Source organism: Notolepis coatsorum (genome assembly GCF_963971535.1).
Source record: "Notolepis coatsorum genome assembly, chromosome: 9".
Taxonomy (NCBI): Eukaryota; Metazoa; Chordata; class Actinopteri; order Aulopiformes; family Paralepididae; genus Notolepis; species Notolepis coatsorum.
In genome coordinates, this window is record NC_140173.1 from 151,476,839 (window position 1) to 151,504,221 (window position 27,383).

The 27,383-nt window shown below is 45.8% G+C and overlaps 1 protein-coding gene across 1 annotated transcript in view; it reads left to right on the plus strand.

Annotated features, from left to right (window-relative positions):
* LOC311234824 (myoferlin-like) overlaps nucleotides 1–27,089 on the plus strand; it is a gene marked incomplete at both ends in the record, with an annotated part of 36,272 nt that extends 9,183 nt beyond the window's left edge. Inside the window, 7 exons of the mRNA XM_084322068.1 lie at nucleotides 534–706; nucleotides 7,664–7,792; nucleotides 9,415–9,477; nucleotides 16,674–16,724; nucleotides 17,984–18,014; nucleotides 25,245–25,360; nucleotides 26,946–27,089. Of these exons, the coding sequence (XP_084178194.1) occupies nucleotides 534–706; nucleotides 7,664–7,792; nucleotides 9,415–9,477; nucleotides 16,674–16,724; nucleotides 17,984–18,014; nucleotides 25,245–25,360; nucleotides 26,946–27,089 (707 nt within the window). The remainder of the gene's footprint in view (nucleotides 1–533; nucleotides 707–7,663; nucleotides 7,793–9,414; nucleotides 9,478–16,673; nucleotides 16,725–17,983; nucleotides 18,015–25,244; nucleotides 25,361–26,945) is intronic.
* Nucleotides 27,090–27,383: the final 294 nt, after the last annotated feature.

The window sequence follows — 27,383 nt, forward strand, 5'->3', positions numbered from 1 at the left end:
GTTATGTTTCATTATGCATTATGTATTTTATATGTACTTGTTATGTGTCATTATGCATTATGTATTTTATATGTACTTGTTATGTTTCATTATGCATTATGTATTTTATATGTACTTGTTATGTTTCATTATGCATTATGTATTTTATATGTACTTGTTATGTGTCATTATGCATTATGTATTTTATATGTAGTTGTTATGTTTCATTATGCATTATGTATTTTATATGTACTTGTTATGTTTCATTATGCATTATGTATTTTATATGTACTTGTTATGTGTCATTATGCATTATGTATTTTATATGTACTTGTTATGTTTCATTATGCATTATGTATTTTATATGTACTTGTTATGTGTCATTATGCATTATGTATTTTATATGTACTTGTTATGTTTCATTATGCATTATGTATTTTATATGTACTTGTTATGTTTCATTATGCATTATGTATTTTATATGTACTTGTTATGTGTCATTATGCATTATGTATTTTATATGTACTTGTTATGTGGGTGGTTTGGCCTCACAGGGGGGGCTGAGGAGGGGGAAGAGGGGGAGGAGGACTTGGGAGGAGGGGGTCAGGCGGCGGGTCCAGAGGCCAGCCCCACATCAGGCCCGCCTGGGACCCCGGCGCCCCAGAGGACGCCCCGTCTCAGCCGCAAGAGGAATAAAACTCTGAGCAACAAGCCCCAGGACTTTCAGGTATCGTGTGCAAAATTAATTAATTACACATTCCTGATTGCTTTTTAGTGCTGTACCGAATAGTTCGAAGCTTCGAAGCTTCATTCATAACTAGAGATGTCTGATATTATCGGCCTACCGATATTGGCATTAAAATGTAATATCGTAAATTATCGGTATCGGTTATAATTTTTTTTTTAACATTTATTTAACCTTTATTTACCCAGGAAAGCAAGTAAGAACAAATTCGTATTTTATTTATTGTCAAAATTAAAACCTTGCATATATCGGTATCGGTTGATATCGGTATCGGAAATGAAGAGTTGGACAATATCGGTATATCGGATATCGGTGAAGAAGCGAATATTGAACATCCCTATTCATAACGTTGACATTCGAATTCTAAATCAACATTCGATTAATCTTTTATTTAAAAATGTTAATGCCTCTATTCATTCTGTTTAAACCAATGGGGTTTTTTTCTTCACAGTTGCAGATAAAGATTAGGCTACACTAATATTATAGTATTATACTATTAACTATTATAGTGCACATGACTCGTCATAAAGATGTAAATAAAACATTTATCATAAATGATGTAGCCTGTCTGCATCCGCTCGGCGCTCCATCAAGACGTCACCATCACTTTCGTACCAACAGTGAGCTCTCATTGGATTATTTATGTTGACGAAAGTGACGAGTTATATTCATTAAAGAAAGTTGATTTAATAAAAAAACAATACTAATTTAATAAGATTAATCACTTTATTCAAATTGAGGATTTAGTTTGAGGATATATTATATGTCTCTTTTTTATTTTTTTTATTAAAAAAATAAGAATTCGAAAGACATTCGAAACTTCATTTGAAAACTTCAATAGAAGCTTCGAATGTAAAAAGAAAATGACATTCCGTACAGCTTTTAGTTTGTAGTTCTGTATCGTTAGTGGCTTAGCTTGGCTTCGCCTTCTGCACTATCTCGCGTACGTGCACGCGTACTGAATAAACCACAAATGTACCTCTAATACCAGTATTAGTCTGACCACACCCCTCATCAGCTTACCTTCATAAGCAGGTGTGTGGTCACCTGCTCTCCTCCTTCTCGCTTTCACCACAAGGAAGAGGTGCCTCGGTAGATCCCCACACTTGACACCATGATGGAAGAAATTGGATTAGGAACAGCTTGGGAAACAAGGATACGTTGACATCATATCTTTATTTTCTCTCTCACTATTTTCGAGAAAATACGGCGATATTGTCTTCGTACTGGAGTGTCTAGAAGATGATGATCATTCTACAAACCCTCCACCGGTTTTCGTATTGGGAGCACGCCGCTGCATGCTTCTCAACTGCAGTTCCTTGCTGTGTTTGTTGGGGTGAAACCTGTCAGGCCGCAGCTGAACTGTCGGACATGCCGCTGTTGTGAGGAGCGGTGCGTTCCAGGTTGGGTGAGTAGTGTTTGCTGGCGGGCTCCACTTGTCTGTTAGTGTTATGGGGGCTACTAGACAAAGTTTATGGAAACCGGCCCCAGGCTAGGGTCTTTTGTTTAGCCGTCTAGGCGACAGAAGGCCTTGGTCTGGCGACCATTATAGTTTTAACTAGTGGGCCGCGACCATTGACACTGGTGATCCCTGTGTGTTCTGGACGAGTGGATTCTCTCTGTCACCGTGTTAAGACCCCATCTTTCATATCCAAATGAGAGTATTCCTTCACGAGGGGATATGTGCATGTAATGTGCGATAGCGGCAGATTCATGTTCAAAGTCAGCTATACAGGCCAGTTGGTACTGTGCTGATTCCGCCGGACGTGTTATTGTCACCGTTGTGAAGCGGTGTTGACGTCTTGTTTTCCCTTTTCTCTTAAAAAGTGAGGAGGGTTCAGAACGGCGGCCTGTCTGGGTGAGTGTTATGTCATTGTTTACATGTTCATAGCTTACGGTTAGCCGGTCGGTGGCCTGGCGCGAGGTGGCTTGGCTTCTCGCGCGCCGCCGGGAGCTCGCTCCTGATCGCGTGCGTCGTAGATCGGCGTCTCGCGAGCGGAAGCGATAGCACCCGAACGGCTGGAGCAGCCGTTAGCTTGATGCTATTCTGTTGAACGTGCTTTGATTTTTAACATGTTTTACACTTTTGACCACGACGTCATCCTTGACAGGGGATGTTCGTCAACCCTGCCCGAGCCTAGACGGGGGTTGCGTCAACAAAGAGGACTGTAGCGACTGGTGGAGCGGCGACGCTGCCCGGATCGAACAACACGGGACGCTTGTGACTGCACTTCGCTGATCTGCGTTCCGGGCAGGTACGGGGTTGGCCAGACCCTCATAACACGTCTTCTGGTTTTACCTTGCTAAATGTATTGTGAATGACGGTGTTTTTTCCCAAAACGTGTGTTGTTGCAATGCATTTGAGATACGTTGCGGGTTGTGTGTGAGCTGTTTTTGTCACTGGCAGTAGCTTCTCCGTGCAGGTCGTGATGTATTGATCTGGTTGTTGTGTGAGAAACATCATGGTGTTTATGTGTACCGTGTACTCACTACTAAGGCAACTAACCTATGAAGCTATGCTTGGTGACGAGTGAGTAAAAGAATGTTCTTTCTCAGACTGTAATGACAATGGACAGTGAGTTCACACATTAACAGGTTTTCCTGTTTTAACTGGCCGTATTGAGGGTGAAATAGGAGGATTGTGTTTTTCCCCCCCCGGTTCCCTGGGGACTTTATCACCTCCTATCAGACATGTTGTGCATTAATTGTGTCTTTTGTGTGGTAGGGGTACGATGTAACTCTCAGCTTGATTGCTGAGGTTGTGCTAAATCTGCTGGAGAAACTTATTTCCTAAAGGGAAATTGGTTTGGTTGCTGTCGTGTGCTTAGCAAGGCCTGTGGTCGATACTAATCAAGAATGATGTATTCTCTCATTGTGATGATGATGGGTTGTGTGTGTCATGTGACCTACAACTGGGTTGTACTGGCCACAGAAGCACATGTGTATGTTGGACCGGGGTTCTTAGAGCCCTCTCTATTCTGTATTTTTCCTTAGTAAAAATCAGATAGCAGGTTAGCTCGTGCGCTGTGTGGAGCTGTGAAACGCTTCATAGAGCTGACTATGACTGTGTCATATTCTCTTTTTGTCGTTACGTCGTATCATGGGTGTGGGGTCGTAAAGGGGTGAACTGGTAACCTTTCCTCTCCCCATTGTTCTGTCGGTCAGGGGTACACCCCCTGTCCTTCAAGGTTCCCGTCACGTGGCGGTTCGGCACGTTACGGGGGGGGGGGGGGGGGGGGGGGGAGGGAGTTCCTGGTCCCACGGCCTGGTATATTGGGCGTGTGCACCGCAGGAATTCCCCCGCCATAGAGTACGTCACCGTGCGCGTCTCTGTTGGTAGGACTTCCGTGTGCTGTTCAGGTCCATGTGATGGATCTGTTTTCAGGGGGGGTGGTCAGGGCTCCTCCTCACCAAGCGCCTACTCAGGCCTTCTGTGAGTTCGGACTCCTTCTTCCATGTGATCCATGTGAGGAAGCCTCCATCAGAGTACAGAGCCTTCCTCCTCAGATTGTCAAAGTGAGTGGACCCTCTAGAAGGGTCCTTTTCTATTGTATGTATATTCGATTCAATTCGTTTATTGAGTGTGTATGGGTTCGGTGCCTCTTCCCCGGAGGCCCTAAAACCAGTTTTTTACATGGCTCAAGGTGCAATATATTCTTTTCAATCTGTACAGCTCGCGTGGGAAGTCTCTCTGGGGATCCCCGTCTCTTTCCTATGGGAGGGTGGTGGGATGTAAAAATGTGAACATTTTTTACCCCGGCTGTGTAGACTGGGATACATACTGTTGATGCTTCCTTCTTTCTATTCCAGAAGTGTTGGAGTTAGGGAGTGTCACACCCCTCTTGTCGTTCCCCTGGGCGCCTTGGGGATTCAATGACAGGTCTAAATAGCCTGTTCATTGATGGGGGTGTGTCCCGACGCACGTATAGTGCTAGCTCGCTGTAAACAGGCGATTGACTGGCACGCCTTAGTTGCTTGTGGTTGAAACAGCGTTTTTATAAAGCAACTGAGATGGGGGTTTTTCCTCTTCCGGCGACCACATCCCATGACCTGGGTGGGTTGTCGACGGATCCTCATTCATGTCTGGGGGATGATGACGGGATGGATCTGAACATATGTAGTGGGGTCTCACGCCCTTGGGGTGGGCCACCAGGCGCGGTTCGTCCCGACGTCTGGGTGGCGCCTTCTTTTCATGTTAAGATCAACACGCATATCTGCCCTTCTCCTGGGGCATGTCGGCGTGGTTAGGGCACGGGACTGGTTCTGGTCACGCTGGTCCAGATCAGTTGAACCCGTTGTCCGCCGGGGATGCAGATCTGCTGTTCTGGTACCCTGAGGGACTTGGGCTTTTTTCAGGGGGAAAAATGCCAGGTCGGTCTGGGTGTCACAGGGTTAAGCGCTATGGAGACCCTGGTTGGGTATGTTTTTACTCAGCACTGTCGTCATGGCTTACAGCCATGCCATTCTGTACGCGCTCGATCTCGTCGGATCTCGGCCGCTACACAGGTTGGTCCTGGTTAGTACTTGGTTGGGAGACCGCCGGGGAATACCAGGTACGGTGTGCTTAGGGGCTGGTTCTCCATTGTTTTTCGCTCCTCTCTCACGCATGGCGAAGAGGGGCCTGTGGGGGTGGTTTTTTGACCTCCTCTGGTGACCCTGTGCTTCCCGTACCGCCAGGCCCGGTCCGAAGTGATGTTTGCGACCCGTAGGCCTGGGTTAACCCTTTTTGGAAACTGAAACACTTGTACTGCGGTATAGCCGGTGTATACCCGCAGGTGTGTTTTGGAGTTTTTTCTTGAGGGGTTATAGGAACAACCACCGCATTGGGTAACACCGAGGTGGTTGATTCCCTGGTGTGTTGGAGCAGTGTCAACTCCCGGGTTCACCGGTTGAGGGTGCCCCTGCACGTTCATGACGTCTGCCAATCGTGTCAGCCTTCTCTGCCTCGACCCCTCTGGGTGGGGGTTGTTAAATGGAGGCTTGGTCATGCAACACCGCCAGCTTACGCTCCTTCCGCCGGGGCGGCTGTGTTCAGCTGTCCCCTCTGGCGCCTGTCTCGTCCGCAGTCTCCAGGCTAGGGTTAACAGCCTGTTGCCTGGTTTTTCCCCGGTGCGCTGCCTGCTTCCGTTGGTTAACCTTTTTTGTGTGCTTACGGCCATGCTGACTGCCTATTCTGCGGGGTCAGTGTGCCAGGCGGTGTACTATTGGGGGGACGGGGCCCGCTCGGCTTACTGGCCTGGTTGGTTCCGCCTGGGAATACCAGGTGCAGTAACTGAGGGGCCTTTGTCCGAATACGCTGGCGATGTGGGGGGCGGGGCACTACGTGCCCACCTGGTGGGGTCTTGATGCTGGCATCATGGACTTCTCCGGGCCCCCATTCCAGGGAGTCCAGTCCTTTTGGTGGGTCTGGGTCTTCCTTCGTGCTCCGCTGCTACGGCCTTGCCACGGGGTTGGGTTTGCCCTTGACCCCGTGATTCTGGGGGCAGTAACGAGGTTGTTCCTCCGTTCGTTCCCGGGTGGCATGCGGGTTGTGCGTGTGTGTAGTCGTGGGTCAAGCCACGGTCTGCTCACCCTGTGCGTTGAGTTGCTTGAGTGCCTCTTCGCACGGTCGGGTCCGTCGCCCTCCCGTGACGTCCCTAATAGGGGGGCTACCCTCCATTAGGGGGGGTCGGGGGGGCTCGGCCCTCCCTGTTCTGATGGTTTTGGGGGGCTGTCAGCGGGGTGTATTTGTCAGCCAAGTGGCTCCGCTTGGCCTCCCTTGTGCAGAAGGCGAAGCCAAGCTAAGCCACTAACGATACAGAACGTTAGGTTATGACTATAACCAAGTTCTGTTAGTTAGGGGCGATGCTTGGCTTCGGACGGCCGCTGCAGCCCTTGACCTCACCTTGTGGTGAAAGCTTGGGAAGGAGGAGAGCAGGTGACCACACACCTGCTTATGAAGGTAAGCTGATGAGGGGTGTGGTCAGACTAATACTGGTATTAGAGGTACATTTGTGGTTTATTCAGTACGCGTGCACGTACGCGAGATAGTGCAGAAGGCGAAGCCAAGCATCGCCCCTAACTAACAGAACTTGGTTATAGTCATAACCTAACGTTCTCTGTCCTGAGAGCAGTTTCCCTGGAGCTTGTAGTTCTCTGTCCTGAGAGCAGTTTCCCTGGAGCTGTCCTAAACCTGGGTGCTCATCAGACCGTTATGTTCGTGGCATGCTATAATAATAATAATAATAATAATAATAATAATAATAATAATAATAATAATAATAATAATAATAATAATAATAATAATAATAATAATAATAATAATAATAATAATAATAATAATAATAATAATAATAATAAACGTTATTAGTATAGCACCTTTCATACAGAAACTGCAGCTCAAAGTGCTTCACAACAGAAAAGAGACATAAAATGAGCACATAAAGTGCAGACATACAAAATCACAGTTTTTCACATTAGGATCTAACATCCCACACAGGCCACCTAGTTTATGGTTTGATTAAGTTTTAAATAGACTATGGTAAAAAGAGTAAGATAAAATAGGCAGAGTAAAATAGAGCAGTGCAATAAAATAGCAGAATAGAGTAGATAAAATATATACTTTTTACAGTGCAATAAAATAGTTCTGGATTACTGTTCAACAGTTCAAAGTCGTCTTTACCTTCTCTGTTCAAACTTGACAGTCTTCCCTCCTTTGATACCCACTTTGACCCTTCGCTATAGTGGGTCATAAATAGTCCCCCGTCCCCCCCCATGAATGAAGGACGTACACACATACGATGTATGTATCTTAATGTATTTTCTAGGTCCGGGGTCCAGTATTGATCTCATTTACATTGATTGATCAACGGCAGCTTTTCACGAGCGATCCGGCTGGTGAACTATAGTCACAGACAGTGTTCGTCCAGCCGTCTCACTGCTGTTTTTCACGACGTCCAGATTCGCGTCCGAGTGATCGAGGGTCGGCAGTTGCCCGGGAACAACATCAAGCCGGTGGTCAAGGTGAACGTGTGCGGACAGACCCACAGGACCAGGATACGGAGGGGGAACAATCCATTCTTTGACGAGGTAAACATGATGACACTATAGGCTACACTCTGCTGCGAGGTTCACTTCTCTCCGCTCCGAGAAACGCTTTTGCAGAGGTGCCTCTTTACCCTAGGGTTGGGTACCGACCAAGATTTTCATTTAATTTCAAACCTTTATTTAAACCCGGAAGGTTTCCCCTCATTTACATGTCACATCGAGTGTAGATACAGAATTAAACATGGGTACTACCGAGTACACGATGCACGCTAGATCAATCGGTACCACGTTTCGGTTTAATACACAAAGAGTGTATTATACTAGACACGAGGGAGCCTTTTCCACAAATATATATTATAATATATAATTATTATATTATATATACACACTTGAAATTGAGAAATTTGGGCTTAGTTTTTACTACCAAAATTAAATAAAAATTGGAACGGTACCCAACCCTATACTCTTTACGTTTTGTGTGTCCTTTTAAACCCCTTGTCCTCCTCTGTCTCTGCTGTTTGACCCCCTTGACGGTCTCTTTCTCCTGCTTCAATAACGTCCCGTTTCTGTGTTTCTGTGTTTGTTTCTCAGCAGACGCTATATAACAGCAGAATGTTAAAGCAGAATCCTCCGCTTCCTCTCGCTTGTCGTATGCATTTTCCCTCCCTATCTCAGTCCATGCCAAAGCATAAGCATCTCGCCTTGTAAGTCCTATGATGTTTACCTTAAGAAATGTGAAAATTGTGTTTTGAGATATATGTGTCAGCAGCCAGCTAGTAGCTCGCTTGTAGGATTATCTCACGTTCGCTATTTAGTAAAAAACAAAACCATACGTTAACGTGGAAGCTCAGACATTTCAAGCATCAAGCATGTAACCTTCGGAATTAATGCTTTTGTGCCTGGAAATAATGTTAGCCTTCCGCGACTGGCAAATATCTAGCCGTTAGCAATGACATATTAGGGCTATATATATATATATTAGGGCTGACCTCGAATAGTCGACTAATCGGTCGGAAGGAGCCGTAGTCGACTGCCAACCTCTTAGTCGAATGCAAAAAAAATTTAAAGATTATAATTATTATTATTATTCTTTTTTTAATCATTCTTTCCAAAAGCAAACAGGCCTAGAGGCGTGGCTAACGCTAATGGCACACATACCGGGGATGCTAACTGCCTAAGAAAACGGGCACAGAGGCACTGAAAGAGGATTTCACCCGTCTAATGAACACACTAGACTAGACACATATCAAGATGTATCCATCAGTGGACCAATTGCATGCTTTCGCAGAGAACAAGGAGCCATTAAGCACCCCCCACAGCCCAAATGGAATGACCCCCCCCCCCCCCCCCCCCCATGAATCTTTTTTTTATAACAAATAATGTTTTTATTTAATTCTTTTCTTTTTTGCATTCAGGATGTAGTTGACTACCAGTCGACTATCGGCAAATTTCGGGAAATCAAAGTCAACTATATAGTCCGGGACAGGCCTAATATATATACCGTATATATATTTATATATATATATATAAAGTTTGTTTGTGTGGATCTGTCTGACATAAACATTTATGATGTGCATGGTACTGTCTGTATTTGTAGAAACACATATATTCTCAGTTCTTCCTTCTTCTTCTTCTTCTTCTTCTTCTTCTTCTCGGTCCTTCAGCTATTCTTCTACAATGTGAACATGCTCCCCTCAGACCTGTTGGATGAGAACATCACTTTTCGGGTGAGTACTGATGACTGACGATTGCTGTGCTTTTGAAGCACTCCAGATTGGGCAGATAGAAAGAAGAGAATGCCATGCATTCCTTTAAAAAGGCCCAATCCATTATCTATCTAAACGTAAACAAAAGATTTCCATGACGGAAATCTAAAACGTGGAATCTGGGATAGTGTTTCACTCTAATCTGGAATATTTAGCTTCTCCATGCATCTCCCAGAGCATAGAATGCTGGTGTTCTGACACAATGACTCTTCCTTCCTTTATAGTTTTCCTTGTATGAAACATGGGTTTTTCATACATTTTTACATCTGTGGAAGATTCAATTACATTTGCCTTGTTTATTAACATTAGAGTAAACTATCTTTGCATTTTGAGCCATGATGGGTTGAGAAAGTTATGAAAAGCTTACTTTTAGTCTACAAGACCCACTCTTCCAGAAAGTGTACAGTATAATAAACTGAGTGATCTTCACTACCACACTACAGAAGGTTAACCCTTTCACTACCACACTACAGAAGGTTAACCCTTCACTACCACACTCCAGAAGGTTAACCCTTTCACTATCACACTACCGAGGGCTAACCCTTTCACTACCACACTACAGAAGGTTAACCCTTTCACTACCACACTACAGAAGGTTAACCCTTTCACTATCACACTACAGAAGGTTAACCCTTTCACTACCACACTACAGAAGGTTAACCGCTTCACTGCCACACTACAGAAGGTTAACCCTTGCACTACAACACTACAGAAGGTTAACCCTTTCACTACCACACTACAGAACCCTTTCACTACCACACTACAGAAGGTTAATCCTTTTACTACCACACTACAGAAGGTTAACCTTTCACTACCACAATACAGAAGGTTAACCCTTTCACTACCACACTACAGAAGGTTAACACTTTCACACCGTTCACTACCACACTACAGAAGGTTAACCCTTTCACTACCACACTACAGAAGGTTAACACTTTCACTACCACACTACAGAAGGTTAACACTTCCACTACCACCCTACAGAAGGTTAACCCTTTCACTACCACACTACAGAAGGTTAACCTTTCACTACCACACTACAGAAGGTTAACACTTTTACTACCACACTACAGAAGGTTAACACTTTCACTACCACACTACAGAAGGTTAACCGTTCACTACCACACTACAGAAGGTTAACCTTTCACTACCAGACTACAGAAGGTTAACCCGTTCACTACCACACTACATAAGGTTAACCCTTTCACTACCACACTACATAAGGTTAACCCTTTCACTACCACACTACAGAAGGTTAACCTTTCACTACCACACTACAGAAGGTTAACCCTTTCACTACCACACTACAGAAGGTTAACCTTTCACTACCACACTACAGAAGGTTAACCCATTCACTACCACACTACATAAGGTTAACCCTTTCACTACCACACTACAGAAGGTTAACCCTTTCACTACCACACTACAGAAGGTTAACCCTTTCACTAACACACTACAGAAGGTTAACCTTTCACTACCACACTACAGAACGTTAACCTTTCACTACCACACTACATAAGGTTAACCCTTTCACTACCACACTACAGAAGGTTAACCCTTTCACTACCACACTACAACGGGTTAAACCTTTCACTACCATGAATGAATGAAAACTTTATTTAACAGATTGCAGAATGGGTACAATACAGTACGGCTCAATACACACAATTGTTAAGGGGATGCAGACCAGAGAAAGACGTTTGTCTTGTTTACATCAGGGTCCCCCATTTTCAACTCATAGTGACCACACTATCCACACTAACACTAACGTTAGGTTATGACTATAACCAAGTTCTGTTAGTTAGGGGCGATGCTTGGCATCGCCTTCTGCACTATCTCGCGTACGTGCACGCGTACTGAATAAACCACAAATGTACCTCTAATACCAGTATTAGTCTGACCACACCCCTCATCAGCTTACCTTCATAAGCAGGTGTGTGGTCACCTGCTCTCCTCCTTCCCAAGCTTTCACCACAAGGTGAGGACAAGGGCTGCAGCGGCGTCCGATGCCAAGCATCGCCCCTAACTAACAGAACTTGGTTATAGTCATAACCTAACGTTCTGTATCGTTAGTGGCTTAGCTTGGCATCGCCTTCTGCACAAGGGAGGCCAAGCGGAGCCACTTGGCTGACAAATACACCCCGCTGACAGCCCCCCAAAACCATCAGAACAGGGAGGGCCGAGCCCCCCCGACCCCCCCTAATGGAGGGTAGCCCCCCTATTAGGGACGTCACGGGAGGGCGACGGACCCGACCGTGCGAAGAGGCACTCAAGCAACTCAACGCACAGGGTGAGCAGACCGTGGCTTGACCCACGACTACACACACGCACAACCCGCATGCCACCCGGGAACGAACGGAGGAACAACCTCGTTACTGCCCCCAGAATCACGGGGTCAAGGGCAAACCCAACCCCGTGGCAAGGCCGTAGCAGCGGAGCACGAAGGAAGACCCAGACCCACCAAAAGGACTGGACTCCCTGGAATGGGGGCCCGGAGAAGTCCATGATGCCAGCATCAAGACCCCACCAGGTGGGCACGTAGTGCCCCGCCCCCCACATCGCCAGCGTATTCGGACAAAGGCCCCTCAGTTACTGCACCTGGTATTCCCAGGCGGAACCAACCAGGCCAGTAAGCCGAGCGGGCCCCGTCCCCCCAATAGTACACCGCCTGGCACACTGACCCTGCAGAATAGGCAGTCAGCATGGCCGTAAGCACACAAAAAAGGTTAACCAACGGAAGCAGGCAGCGCACCGGGGAAAAACCAGGAAACAGGCTGTTAACCCTAGCCTGGAGACTGCGGACGAGACAGGCGCCAGAGGGGACAGCTGAACACAGCCGCCCCGGCGGAAGGAGCGTAAGCTGGCGGTGTTGCATGACCAAGCCTCCATTTAACAACCCCCACCCAGAGGGGTCGAGGCAGAGAAGGCTGACACGATTGGCAGACGTCATGAACGTGCAGGGGCACCCTCAACCGGTGAACCCGGGAGTTGACACTGCTCCAACACACCAGGGAATCAACCACCTCGGTGTTACCCAATGCGGTGGTTGTTCCTATAACCCCTCAAGAAAAAACTCCAAAACACACCTGCGGGTATACACCGGCTATACCGCAGTACAAGTGTTTCAGTTTCCAAAAAGGGTTAACCCAGGCCTACGGGTCGCAAACATCACTTCGGACCGGGCCTGGCGGTACGGGAAGCACAGGGTCACCAGAGGAGGTCAAAAAACCACCCCCACAGGCCCCTCTTCGCCATGCGTGAGAGAGGAGCGAAAAACAATGGAGAACCAGCCCCTAAGCACACCGTACCTGGTATTCCCCGGCGGTCTCCCAACCAAGTACTAACCAGGACCAACCTGTGTAGCGGCCGAGATCCGACGAGATCGAGCGCGTACAGAATGGCATGGCTGTAAGCCATGACGACAGTGCTGAGTAAAAACATACCCAACCAGGGTCTCCATAGCGCTTAACCCTGTGACACCCAGACCGACCTGGCATTTTTCCCCCTGAAAAAAGCCCAAGTCCCTCAGGGTACCAGAACAGCAGATCTGCATCCCCGGCGGACAACGGGTTCAACTGATCTGGACCAGCGTGACCAGAACCAGTCCCGTGCCCTAACCACGCCGACATGCCCCAGGAAAAGGGCAGATATGCGTGTTGATCTTAACATGAAAAGAAGGCGCCACCCAGACGTCGGGACGAACCGCGCCTGGTGGCCCACCCCAAGGGCGTGAGACCCCACTACATATGTTCAGATCCATCCCGTCATCATCCCCCAGACATGAACGAGGATCCGTCGACAACCCACCCAGGTCATGGGATGTGGTCGCCGGAAGAGGAAAAACCCCCATCTCAGTTGCTTTATAAAAACGCTGTTTCAACCACAAGCAACTAAGGCGTGCCAGTCAATCGCCTGTTTACAGCGAGCTAGCACTATACGTGCGTCGGGACACACCCCCATCAATGAACAGGCTATTTAGACCTGCCATTGAATCCCCAAGGCGCCCAGGGGAACGACAAGAGGGGTGTGACACTCCCTAACTCCAACACTTCTGGAATAGAAAGAAGGAAGCATCAACAGTATGTATCCCAGTCTACACAGCCGGGGTAAAAAATGTTCACATTTTTACATCCCACCACCCTCCCATAGGAAAGAGACGGGGATCCCCAGAGAGACTTCCCACGCGAGCTGTACAGATTGAAAAGAATATATTGCACCTTGAGCCATGTAAAAAACTGGTTTTAGGGCCTCCGGGGAAGAGGCACCGAACCCATACACACTCAATAAACGAATTGAATCGAATATACATACAATAGAAAAGGACCCTTCTAGAGGGTCCACTCACTTTGACAATCTGAGGAGGAAGGCTCTGTACTCTGATGGAGGCTTCCTCACATGGATCACATGGAAGAAGGAGTCCGAACTCACAGAAGGCCTGAGTAGGCGCTTGGTGAGGAGGAGCCCTGACCACCCCCCCTGAAAACAGATCCATCACATGGACCTGAACAGCACACGGAAGTCCTACCAACAGAGACGCGCACGGTGACGTACTCTATGGCGGGGGAATTCCTGCGGTGCACACGCCCAATATACCAGGCCGTGGGACCAGGAACTCCCTCCCCCCCCCCCCCCCCCCCCCCCGTAACGTGCCGAACCGCCACGTGACGGGAACCTTGAAGGACAGGGGGTGTACCCCTGACCGACAGAACAACGGGGAGAGGAAAGGTTACCAGTTCACCCCTTTACGACCCCACACCCATGATACGACGTAACGACAAAAAGAGAATATGACACAGTCATAGTCAACCCTATGAAGCGTTTCACAGCTCCACACAGCGCACGAGCTAACCTGCTATCTGATTTTTACTAAGGAAAAACACAGAATAGAGAGGGCTCTAAGAACCCCGGTCCAACATACACATGTGCTTCTGTGGTCAGTACAACCCAGTTGTAGGTCACATGACACACACAACCCATCATCATCACAATGAGAGAATACATCATTCTTGATTAGTATCGACCACAGGCCTTGCTAAACACACATGACAGCAACCAAACCAATTTCCCTTTAGGAAATAAGTTTCTCCAGCAGATTTAGCACAACCTCAGCAATCAAGCTGAGAGTTACATCGTATCCCTACCACACAAAAGACACAATTAATGCACAACATGTCTGATAGGAGGTGATAAAGTCAAGAAAAACACAATCCTCCTACTTTACCCTCAATACGGCCAGTTAAAACAGGAAAACCTGTTAATGTGTGAACTCACTGTCCATTGTCATTACAGTCTGAGAAAGAACATTCTTTTACTCACTCGTCACCAAGCATAGCTTCATAGGTTAGTTGCCTTAGTAGTGAGTACACGGTACACATAAACACCATGATGTTTCTCACACAACAACCAGATCAATACATCACGACCTGCACAGAGAAGCTACTGCCAGTGACAAAAACAGCTCACACACAACCCGCAACGTATCTCAAATGCATTGCAACAACACACGTTTTGGGAAAAAACACCGTCATTCACAATACATTTAGCAAGGTAAAACCAGAAGACGTGTTATGAGGGTCTGGCCAACCCCGTACCTGCCCGGAACGCAGATCAGCGAAGTGCAGTCATAAGCCACCGTAGAACACAGCCCTCTTTGTTGACGCAATCCCCGTCTAGGCTCAGGCAGGGTTGACGAACATCCCCTGTCAAAGATGACGTCGTGGTCAAGAGTGTAAAACATGTTAAAAATCAAAGCACGTTCAACAGAATAGCATCAAGCTAACGGCTGCTCCAACCGTTCGGGTGCTATCGCTTCCGCTCGCGAGACGCCGATCTACGACGCACGCGATCAGGAGCGAGCTCCCGGCGGCGCGCGAGAAGCCTAAGCTACCCCGCGCCAGGCCACCGACCGGCTAACCGTAAGCTATGAACATGTAAACAATGACATAACACTCACCCAGACAGGCCGCCGTTCTGAACCCTCCTCACTTTTTAAGAGAAAAGAGAAAACAAGACGTCAACACCGCTTCACAACGGTGACAATAACACGTCCGGCGGAATCAGCACAGTACCAACTGGCCTGTATAGCTGACTTTGAACATGAATCTGCCGCTATCGCACATTACATGCACATATCCCCTCGTGAAGGAATACTCTCATTTGGATATGAAAGATGGGGTCTTAACACGGTGACAGAGAGAATCCACTCGTCCAGAACACACAGGGATCACCAGTGTCAATGGTCGCGGCCCACTAGTTAAAACTATAATGGTCGCCAGACCAAGGCCTTCTGTCGCCTAGACGGCTAAACAAAGGACCCTAGCCTGGGGCCGGTTTCCATAAACTTTGTCTAGTAGCCCCCATAGCACTAACAGACAAGTGGAGCCCGCCAGCAAACACTACTCACCCAACCTGGAACGCACCGCTCCTCACAACAGCGGCATGTCCGACAGTTCAGCTGTGGCCTGACAGGTTTCACCCCAACAAACACAGCAAGGAACTGCAGTTGAGAAGCATGCAGCGGCGTGCTCCCAATACGAAAACCGGTGGAGGGTTTGTAGAATGATCATCATCTTCTAGACACTCCAGTACGAAGACAATATCGCCGTATTTTCTCGAAAATAGTGAGAGAGAAAATAAAGATATGATGTCAACGTATCCTTGTTTCCCAAGCTGTTCCTAATCCAATTTCTTCCATCATGGTGTCAAGTGTGGGGATCTACCGAGGCACCTCTTCCTTGTGGTGAAAGCGAGAAGGAGGAGAGCAGGTGACCACACACCTGCTTATGAAGGTAAGCTGATGAGGGGTGTGGTCAGACTAATACTGGTATTAGAGGTACATTTGTGGTTTATTCAGTACGCGTGCACGTACGCGAGATAGTGCAGAAGGCGATGCCAAGCTAAGCCACTAACGATACAGAACCATTTCACTACCACACTACCACACTACAAAGGGTTAACCCTTTCACTACCACACTACAGAAGGTTAAAGGACTTGCTCTTCCAGAAAGTATACTGTATAATTGATCATAAACCCTTAATGTACATGTTGTAAAAATAGCCCACTGCTTTAAACCCACTACATTCCCCATAGCATCTGTTGACTGGAGAGAGCTGTACTGTTTGAATCTGCTCCATGTCTGGTTCCTCTCGCTGTACAGGTCTACGACTCCCGTTCCCTCCGAGCAGACAGTCTGATGGGGGAGTTCAAGGTAAAGAATGGAGCATTTGTTTCCACCGGTTACATGTGACTGTAGTGATTCATACCATCGGAAACATTATACTGCATATGACCTACTGATTCATTCCATTATGTGACGTAACGATTGATTCATTTGGAAATAGGGATGTCCCGATCCGATCACGTGATTTTCCGAAGATCGGGATAAAAAAAAAAATAAAAAAAAATGTTTTAAATTATTTTTTCAACAAACATGACCATGTTCACGTCTTAAACTCATACTGACGCCTTAGTTTTGGTTTTAAATAGCATATCATCATTCATTTATTTATTGTCACACAGAGCAGAAGAATTTTGCCAAAACAAACCAATAGTATCCAGCTGCAGAACGGCAGACCAGCCACACTCTCAGACCCAAACGCATTTCCTTTGATTTAATTATACATCAAATGATTTATGTCAAGGATTGCAATGCCTCGCTTGAATGAAGTAAACTTTTCACCTGGATAACGTCAACATTCAGGGTGAATGTAATGTGAGAAATTGGGATAAAAAAATTAATAAAAAAAAGGATTTACTTTATTTATTTTTAATTTTTTTGATCGGATCGGGAAATATCGGTATCGGTAGATACTCAACATCACATGATCGGGATCGGATCGGGAGCAAAAAAATGTGATCGGGACATCCCTAATTGGAAACATTTAATTTCAAACCTCTATTTCAACTCGAAAAGGCCACAGAGGTTTCCCACACGTCGAGTGTACATGAGCAAATTCTTTTTAAACATATAAAATCACACGCGTGTGAAAATCATAACAACGAGACAACAAGACGAGGCAAAAACCCCAAAAAATATATATATATATCTAACCCTAACTAACCTTACTGTCATGCACTTGTCCTAATAAACTAACCTACACTGTAACACGCAACACTTTGATGAACATTGTTACTCAGCTGATAGAGTCGTGCCCTTCCTGATGACTTGTCGTACAGAACTTGTAAGTCGCTTTGGATAAAAGCGTTTCAGCTAAATGACTAAATGTAAATCTAAATCTAACGCAAGGATGACACATCAATTAAATCACGTGCACGACTCGATTTGCCAATCAATCAAGGTTTTATAAACTCTGCAACATCCTGATATAGAACCCAACATTAAGTTATTCCTTCATTGAGAGATACTGTCTAAATGGATTCTTTATACACGTACTGTGATGAAGCCGCAGGCGGCCTACATTGTTCAATGTATCTTTATTAATCATATTATTCTCTTTGTTTACCCAGCTGGATGTGAGCTATATCTACGATGAACCCGGTTAGTCATTCCCCCATAACAACATATCTACTCTGTGTCTTATTGCCGCTGGTTCCAGATCTGCTCGGACTGCCTCAGGGGTCGGGGTCGGGGTCGGCTCAGGGGTGGTTTGGGGGTCATCCAGGATTCATAGAACCATAGTTCATACATTCATAACTTTCACTACATCCCTCCGGAGCGCCACAGGCACCGGGTGACTCGTACCAACAGAGTCACGAGGAATCCCAAGTACTGTATACAACATACTAATAAAAACAACAGAACCTCAGGACTCAGTGAATCAGGAGTGATCGACAACAGTCCACTTGTACCATCTGGAGAATAGACCTGTTCGCCGTCCACCTGGTCAGACTCGGTGTGCATCGATCGTGGTCAGAACAACGGCGGCGGACTACAATACATTTGCATTTGTTGGCCACGCTAGCGATCTCTAAACAATCAATCCATGAATGAATGAATGAATGAATGAATGAATGAAAACATTCATTTAAAATGCGTTGTTTTGCGTGTTTATAGCACAAGTGCTATAGTTTTCAACACTAGTCCATTGAGGCTTTTCTAAAAGATGTAATAAAATGAACAGTAAAATACAGAATTAAAATCAAAAACAAATCAGAACAACAAATAGCCAGAGCAAGAGTCCGTGATCAAAACAACAACACCAGTCCGCGTCTACATAATGAGCACTGCTGCTTTGATTTCAGCCATACTTTTGAGTCCTCTGCTGAAGACGTTGGCATTGGACTCCAGTTTTAAGCCAGTAGGCAGAGAGTTCCATACGTTTGCCCCGTTACTGTAACAGAGAAGGCCGACTGTCCAAACGCACTCTTTGCACATGGGAACAAAGCTAGATATCGTCTCTGGCGGAAGAAAACCTTGTAACTAATTCTTTTAAATGTTTGTATAAATCAACTCAGTAGATCATCCTCCATATAATGTGTGTGGTTTTACAAAGTTTAAACAATGGGAAAGCAGCACCGATCATCTGTCTAAACCTCGTAGTAACACTCTATTCGCCCTCAAATCTGTGTTCGTTTTTTTTCATCCCCGGAAAAGTTGGGTTTTTGGGAGTTACAAGGTTTTCTTCCGCCAGCGACGATTATGTAAAAGGTTTTCGTTTGAAAACAACCTTTACTCAGGGGGAGTGTCGTGGTTTCTCCATAGAGCCCCGTCGTACTTCTCTTTTTTTTTTTAAACTTTGACCAGTCAGCTGGTTCTTTTTAGCGTTTATCGCTTTTTTCTGGTCAAGCATGACCGACAGAAACAGGTTGAATGGGGTATAGATCGGGGGAAAGACACTCTGAGAAAATACGGCGAGTCCGGGAGTCGAACTCATGTACCCCAGATCCGTGACGCGCACGGTTGTCCCCGACGCCAAAATAGCGCCGAGATACGCGGTGAGCTACTGGAGCTCCCCCCCCCCCCCCCCCCCCCGGCTAACTGTCTCCTGAGCCGGTCAGCCGTTGTGTAGTGCGGGACCTGTTTTTTGGGCTTCGAACTTCGTCAGGGTTTTTCAAACGGACGTTCGAACCTTCGTTTTTAATTAAAAGAAATAAAATTCAAAAATGTTTTCTTCAAATTTTTATTTTTTTTTAATAAATATCCTCAAACTAAATCCTCAATTTGAATAAAGTTATTAATCTGATTAAATTAGTTTTTTTTTTTAATACATTTTCTTTAATGAATATAACTTTTAATACTATAATATTAGTGTAGTCTAATCTTTATCTGCAATTGTGAAGAAAAACCCCATTGGTTTAAACAGAATGAATAGACACATACAAAAATATATATAAAAAAAGTTAAATGAAAAAATACATTTATTTTTTTTATTAAAAATTTAAAACGTTTGAGTTCAGCCCGAGTCTCTGGTGGTTGAGCTTGCGTGGCCCAAGGTTGGGTGCTACCAGTGGTGGTGAAGGAGGCCATTTCCACCCTACATTGTGGGGAGCGATTTGAGTCTGAGAAAAGCGCTATATAAATGTAATGAATTATTATTATTATTATTATTATTATTATTATTATTAATAATAATAATATTATTATTATTATTATTATTATTATTATTATTATTATTATTATTATTATTATTACAGTTTTTCTCAATTGCTTTGGTGCATTTCTCTGATCAGAATTAAAGTTCTCATAACTGTTAGTTCAATCTCCACAACATTTTGTCATTTGTGCACATCATAGTAGCAGTTTCTCATTCCTCCGAACAAATTGCAAATGCTTTTGGACATGCATCAATTGCTTTCATACAATTCTCTCCGGTTTTATAACATTATCATTTGCTTATGTCATGTCAGTCAAAATGAACTATACTTATGACTGCTGAATAGTCATTCCCTATAAAACTAATAGTCCTCATTTCATTGATTGAGTCATTACATACAAAAATGTTGAACTAGTTGTCTAAATCTATCAATCACGGCCTCACAATGGCTGAGGCTGGTCAAAGGGTGCAGCCAAATGTTGAGAGAACCACTGTAAATTAAATTACTGTATTCAAACATTTCGTCGGGAGAGCAGGTGTGTATATTGGACAGTAATTCAGCACTAAACAATCTGCACTGCACTACTGCCATTGTGTCATACATGAAGCTTGCAGTGGGACAAGAACTTGTCACTTTTTACATTTTACATTTAGACAGCTTTACTGCAGCACAGATTTACTGTATTGTAGTGTACAGTAGTGTTACAGTAAATATTTGCCATATTTACAGTATGGTACTGTACTGCATTATTTTACAAGTGGGAAGCAATGTTATTGTACACTACAGTAATATGGGTTACTGTAAAGCAGTATATCTCATGTTTGCTGTACATTACTGTAATTTTACTCTGCACCACATATGATTGCAAGACAACCTCGCAGAGGTGGAAGAGGGCCCCTTTTTACTCCGCAACAAGAGGAAGCCATTTGTGCAATGGTGATTGCAAACAATGCCATAAGGTTGACAGAGATACAAAGCACTGTTATAGAGGATGACAATATCTTTGGGAATATTGAATCCGTTTCAATCGCTACAATTGACAGAGTGCTCAGTGGGAATTAAATGTGCATGAAACAATTGTAGTACAATTGACAAATGAGTAGCCATTTGACTGGAACAGAGTGAAGGAGATCCGCCACCAGTATGGTCAGATGAACTCAATGGTACACTGGTTGAAGAAACATGGCTTGGTTTCAAAACCAAATTCTCAGCAATACTAAACGACATGGCCCCCCTAAGAACCACCAGGGTAAAAAATCGCGCTGAGCCGTGGATGCACTCCGAAATACTGGCCGCTATGAAAACCAGAGACAAAAAATGCTCTGAGTTTCGTAAAAGTCAGTCAAAGCTTACTAAAAGCACGAGCAGTGAACTCCAAGCCCACGTGACTGAACTCAAACTAGAAAGAAACAGACTAAGAAACGACGTAAACTCCATGATCAAAACTGCAAAAAAGAATTTCATCAATGACAAAACTGAGGAAAACAAAAACAAACCACGTGAACTTTGGAAATTACTCAATAATCAACTAGGATGCAGTAAAAAACTTAAAACCAGATTCTCAAACATAAACATAAAAACGGACAACACGCTCATCACAGACAAGCTGGATGTAGCCAATTACTTAAACATTTTCTTCACAAACATAGCCACAACACTGGTAAACAAACTACCCTCCCACTCAGGGCTTTATGGGGTAGAACACATAGTAGCTTACTACAAAAACCTAGGGGTCCGCAAGGACGACTTCAAGCTGGAAATGGTAACAACAGATGAGGTACTCAATAAACTGAGCGCCCTCCAACCTAACAAGGCCACTGGCCATGACAACATCCCCTCCAAATTCCTCAGAGACTCAGCAGCCGCCATCACCCCAATCATCACACACATAATAAACCTCTCCATAAAACAGGGACACATCCCCAAGGACTTCAAAATTGCGAGGGTGACCCCTCTGCACAAAAAGGGCAGCAAATTAGACCCAGGCAACTACCGCCCTGTTTCTATTCTCACCTCCATCTCGAAAGTCATGGAAAAAATAGTCTACGAACAGGTCGAAAAGTACCTAGCGGAAAAAAATCTAATCTACGAATTCCAATCTGGCTTCAGAACATCCCACTCCACTGACACATGCCTTCTCTATTTGAATGACCACATCAAACAAGAGGTGGACGCAGGCAAATACTGCGGCATGGTCATGCTGGACCTACAAAAGGCCTTTGACACGGTCAATCACTCCATTCTGATTGACAAGCTAAAAGCAATTGGTTTTGATAGTCTATCAGTGAGCTGGATGCAATCCTACCTTGAGGGGAGGGAACAGATGGTGGAGGTAAACGGTACCCTATCCCCCCCCCTCACAGTGAGCTGTGGTGTTCCACAAGGAAGCATACTAGGACCGCTACTGTTCCTAATTTATGCAAATGACATGTCGTCAGCTTGTGACTGCAACTTGTTCCTGTTTGCGGACGACTCAGCCCTGCTGGTCTCTGACAAGAACAAGTTACAGGTTGAAAAAACCCTCAGCTCGGAACTAGGCAGAATCTGCATATGGCTCGCTGATAACAAACTATCATTACACATGGGCAAAACAGAGTCCATTCTCTTCGGTTCAAATAACAAACTCAGCAAGACCGACGGCTTCTCAGTTACAGTGGGTGACAATATTGTCACAAGGAAAGATGAAATTACCTACCTGGGTTCCATCCTAGAGGCTAATCTCTCCTGTGACAAAATGGCATCCAATGTAATAAAAAAAGTCAACCAACGAACTCGATTCTTGTACCGGATCTCCTCTCTGGTAAACAAGAACACCCTGAAGACTCTGGCAGGAGCACTCATTCAGGGGTACTACGACTATGCTTGCACCTCATGGTACCAAAGCACCTCAAAGGCGCTAAAAACAAAATTACAAACATCTCAAAACAAACTGGTCAGACTACTGCTTGACCTTACTCCTAGAACCCACCTCACCCCTGCCCACTTTGACAACCTAGGATGGCTTAGAGTAGACGACAGAGTACAACAACTTGCAATGGGCCTGGTCTACAAGATACACTACACGACCAAGGTACCCATGTACATGTCAAAATACTTCCCAAAGGTCAGTGAATACCACGATCACAACACCAGAGGGAGCTCCACAAATCATGTTAAACCCAGATTCGGCTCAAATAAGGGACTAAACACGTTTCGCAATTATGCCACATCAATGTGGAACGCCCTACCCAAAGCTGTAAAGGAATGTGGATCACTACCCACTTTCAAAACCTCTCTCAAGGGACACCTACGGGAGACTGCAATTCAACACTGGCCCCTGTAAATATCCTAACCCAACCCCCTCCAATGTACAGTCATTTACCTAGTATGGTTTTGTCAATAGTTCAATGTACAATTTTGTTTGTTTGTACAGTGTCCCCCCCCCCCCCCCCCTCAATGTACAGTTTTACTTGTTTATACAGTGTGCCCCCCCCCCCCCCAACCACCTCCAATGTAAATTACCCAGTATGGTTGTCAATATCCCAATGTACCCAACCCCCCCCACCCAACCTCCTCCAATGTACAGTTTCTACGTCAAATGTATATACTCCCTTTTCTTGACTCCTTCTATATCACAAACAGTACTGTATTTGCAAATCTGGTATGTCATAAATGTATAGATGTAGCAGTACTGACTATCTGTATGTCATGTATGTCATATATGTCCTGATGAATTGAAAATGGGGGACCCTGATGTAAACAAGACGAAAGTCTTTCTCTGGTCTGCATCCCCTTAACAATTGTGTGTATTGAGCTGTACTGTATTGTACCCATTCTGCAATCTGTTAATAAAGTTTTCAATCAATCAATCAATCAATGCACAAGTAAAACATTTATGTGTTATATGCATACTCTAATGTTCAGTGCTGTAAACTGGTTACTTTGTGTAGTGCCATGCGGTACACTTACATGACAGTTCATACTGTACAATATGTTGTCCAAAATGCATTATGTTACACAGGAAAAGTTTATAGTTTTTATCTCTCTCTTCTGGGATAAAGCGTGTACCAGGGAACCGCTGCACACATTATACGTTGATGAGGCGGGTTTCAATCTGGCAAAAGGTAGACCGCGTGGAATAAATCCCATTGGACAGAGAGCAACCATTGATGTCCCAGACCAACAAGGAGGGAATATTACAATGTGTACAGTGTGTACAGTAATGTGTAACTGTAGATTTCAAATGGCTGTGCAAATAGTGTATAGTGCTGTCTTGAGCATTTTCAGAAAGTGTCACCAAGATCTGACTTTTTTTGCATTATAAAACACTTACAGAGTGAACTGTCATAACGAAAACATGGCAAAGCCATTTGACTATCTTGTTCATAAACAATGGTGTCAGGACTTTTCATTTTGATGACAGTGACACTTTCATTGACATGAATACTTGCTTTTGAGGAATGAATTATCCATTTTGAGCAAGTGACACGCTTCTGCAGGTTATCACCTAGGTTTTGCAGTTTGTACTAATTGTTTTGAGAAATGCACTAACAGTTATGAGAACTTTAATTCTGATCAGAGAAATGCACCAAAGCAATTGAGAAAAACTGTATTATTATTATTATTATTATTATTAACTCCATGACAGATTTGATGCTATTGCCGTGAACCCACGAGCAGCCAATAATCTTTGGTGCGTCGTGGTAAAAGTCTATGATGTTGCTACAGTATGCAACTCAACTAAAAAACTGTCCAGTTCCGAGCAGATCTGATACCTACAATATTGGAGGGCAATCGAAAAAATCCCTAACTGATTGACTGACTGACTGATTGACTGACAGACTGACAGACTGACTGACTGACTGACTGACTGAATGACTGACTGACTGACTGACTGACTGACTGACTGACTGACTGACTGACTGACTGACTGACTGACTGACTGACTGACTGACTGACTGACTGACTGACTGACTGACTGACTGACTGACTGACTAGCTGACTGACTGACTGACTGACTGACTGACTGACTGACTGACTGACTGACTGACTGACTGACTGACTGACTGACTGACTGACTGGCTGACTGACTGACTGACAGACTGACTAACTGTTGTATGTTGTTGAATGTGTGTGGCCGGGTCTGGCTTAACTAGGCTTACCTAGTCTTATTTTGGGTACCTGGATGTAACCCTTTGCATACTGCTCTGTCACATGCGTGAATATGTTTGCATGTTCTTCCCTTCACACCCAGCCCATGCTGTCATGAGGAAATGGCTCCTCCTGAGTGACCCCGATGACTCCACGTCTGTGGCCAAGGGATACCTCAAAGTCAGCATGGTCGTCGTGGGGACGGGGGAGGAGCCACCGGTATGACTCACAGCAAACAGCGCCACTTCAATTCTCTTTAGTACATATCAGTATTAAAAAATACCATGATGTAACAACTCCTCCTCTCCTCTCCTCTCCTCTCCTCTCCTCTCCTCTCCTCTCCTCTCCTCTCCTCTCCTCTCCTCTCCTCTCCTCTCCTCTCCTCTCCTCTCCTCTCCTCTCCTCTCCTCTCCTCTCCTCTCCTCTCCTCTCATCTCCTCTCCTCTCCTCTCCTCTCCTCTCCTCTTGCCTCCTCTCCTCTCTCCTCTCCTCTCATCTTCTCTCCTCTTGCCTCCTCTCCTCTCCTCTCTCCTCTCCTCTCCTCTCCTCTCCTCTCCTCTCCTCTCTTCTCTTCTCTTCTCCTCTCCTCTCCTCTCCTCTCCTCTCCTCTCCTCTCCTCTCCTCTCCTCTCCTCTCCTCTCTCGCCTCCTCTCTCCTCTCCTCTCCTCTCACCTTCTCTCCTCTCCTCTCCTCTCTCCTCCTCTCCTCTCCTCTCTCCTCTCCTCTCTCCTTTCTCGCCTCCTCTCTCCTCTCCTCTCCTCTCCTCTCCTCTCATCTCTCCTCCTCTCCTCTCTCCTCTCCTCTCCTCTCACCTTCTCTCCTCTCTCCTCTCCTCTCTCCTCCTCTCCTCTCCTCTACTCTCACCTTCTCTCCTCTCCTCTCCTCTCCTCTCACCTTCTCTCCTCTCCTCACCTCTCCTCTCCTCTCCTCTCCTATCCTCTCCTCTCCTCTTGCCTCCTCTCCTCTCCTCTCCTCTCCTCTCCTCTCCTCTCACCTTCTCTCCTCTCCTCACCTCTCCTCTCCTTTCCTATCCTCTCCTCTCCTCTTGCCTCCTCTCCTCTCCTCTCACCTTTACTCCTCTCCTCTCCTCTCCGCTCCTCTCCTCCTCTCCTCTCCTCTCCTCTTCTCTCCTCTCTCCTCCTCTCCTCTCCTCTCCTCTCCTCTCCTCTCCTCTCCTCTCCTCTCCTCTCCTCTCTCCTTCTCTCCTTTCCTCTTGCCTCCTCTCCTCTCCTCTCCTCTCCTCTCCTCTCCTCTCCTCTCCTCTCTCCTTCTCTCCTCTCCTCTCCTCTCCTCTCCTCTCCTCTCCTCTCCTCTCCTCTCCTCTCCTCTCTCCTCTCCTCTCCTCTCCTCCTCTCCTCTCCTCTCCTCTCCTCTCCTCTCCTCTCCTCCCCTCCTCTCCTCTCCTCTCCTCTCCTCTCCTCTCCTCTCCTCTCCTCTCCTCTGCTCTCTCCTCCTCTCCTCTCCTCTCCTCTCCTCTCCTCTCCTCTCCTCTCTTCTCCTCTCCTCTCCTCTCCTCCTCCTCTCCTCTCCTCTCCCCTCTCCTCTCCTCTCCTTTCCTCTCACCTTCTCTCCTCTCCTCTCCTCTCCTCTCCTCTCCTCTCTCCTCTCCTCTCCTCTCCTCTCCTCTCCTCTCCTCTCCTCTCCTCTCCTCTCCTCTCCTCTCCTCTCTCCTCTCCTCTCCTCTTGCCTCCTCTCCTCTCTCCTCTCCTCATCTTCTCCTCTCCTCTCCTCTCCTCTCCTCTCCTCTCCTCTCCTCTCCTCTCCTCTCCTCTCCTCTCCTCTTGCCTCCTCTCCTGCATGGCAGACTGAGAAAAGGGAGAAGAACGAGGAGCAGGATGACATTGAGAGCAACTTGTTGGTGCCGGCAGGCGTCACGCTGCGGTGGATCACCCTGAACCTCAAAGTGTACCGCGCTGAGGACATGCCCCAGAGTGAGAACCTACCCTGACCCCTGACCCTAACCCTAACCCTAACCCCATGCCCCAGAGTGAGAACCTACCACACCCAGACGCTAGTGTCTGGACTCCTAGAGGCTACCTTCACACTGCAGGCAACCATGGCCCAAATCAGATGGTTTGGTCTAGGGCTGACCTTCGAATGCTTTTTTGGAATTCGAAGCTTCGGGGCCGAGATTCGATTTTAATTCGAAGCTTCGAATCCCATGCCCATCGAACGAAGCTTCTAAGCTTCGAAGTATTTATTTATTATTTGGTCATAATGTGACTCGGATCTGATTCTTTCA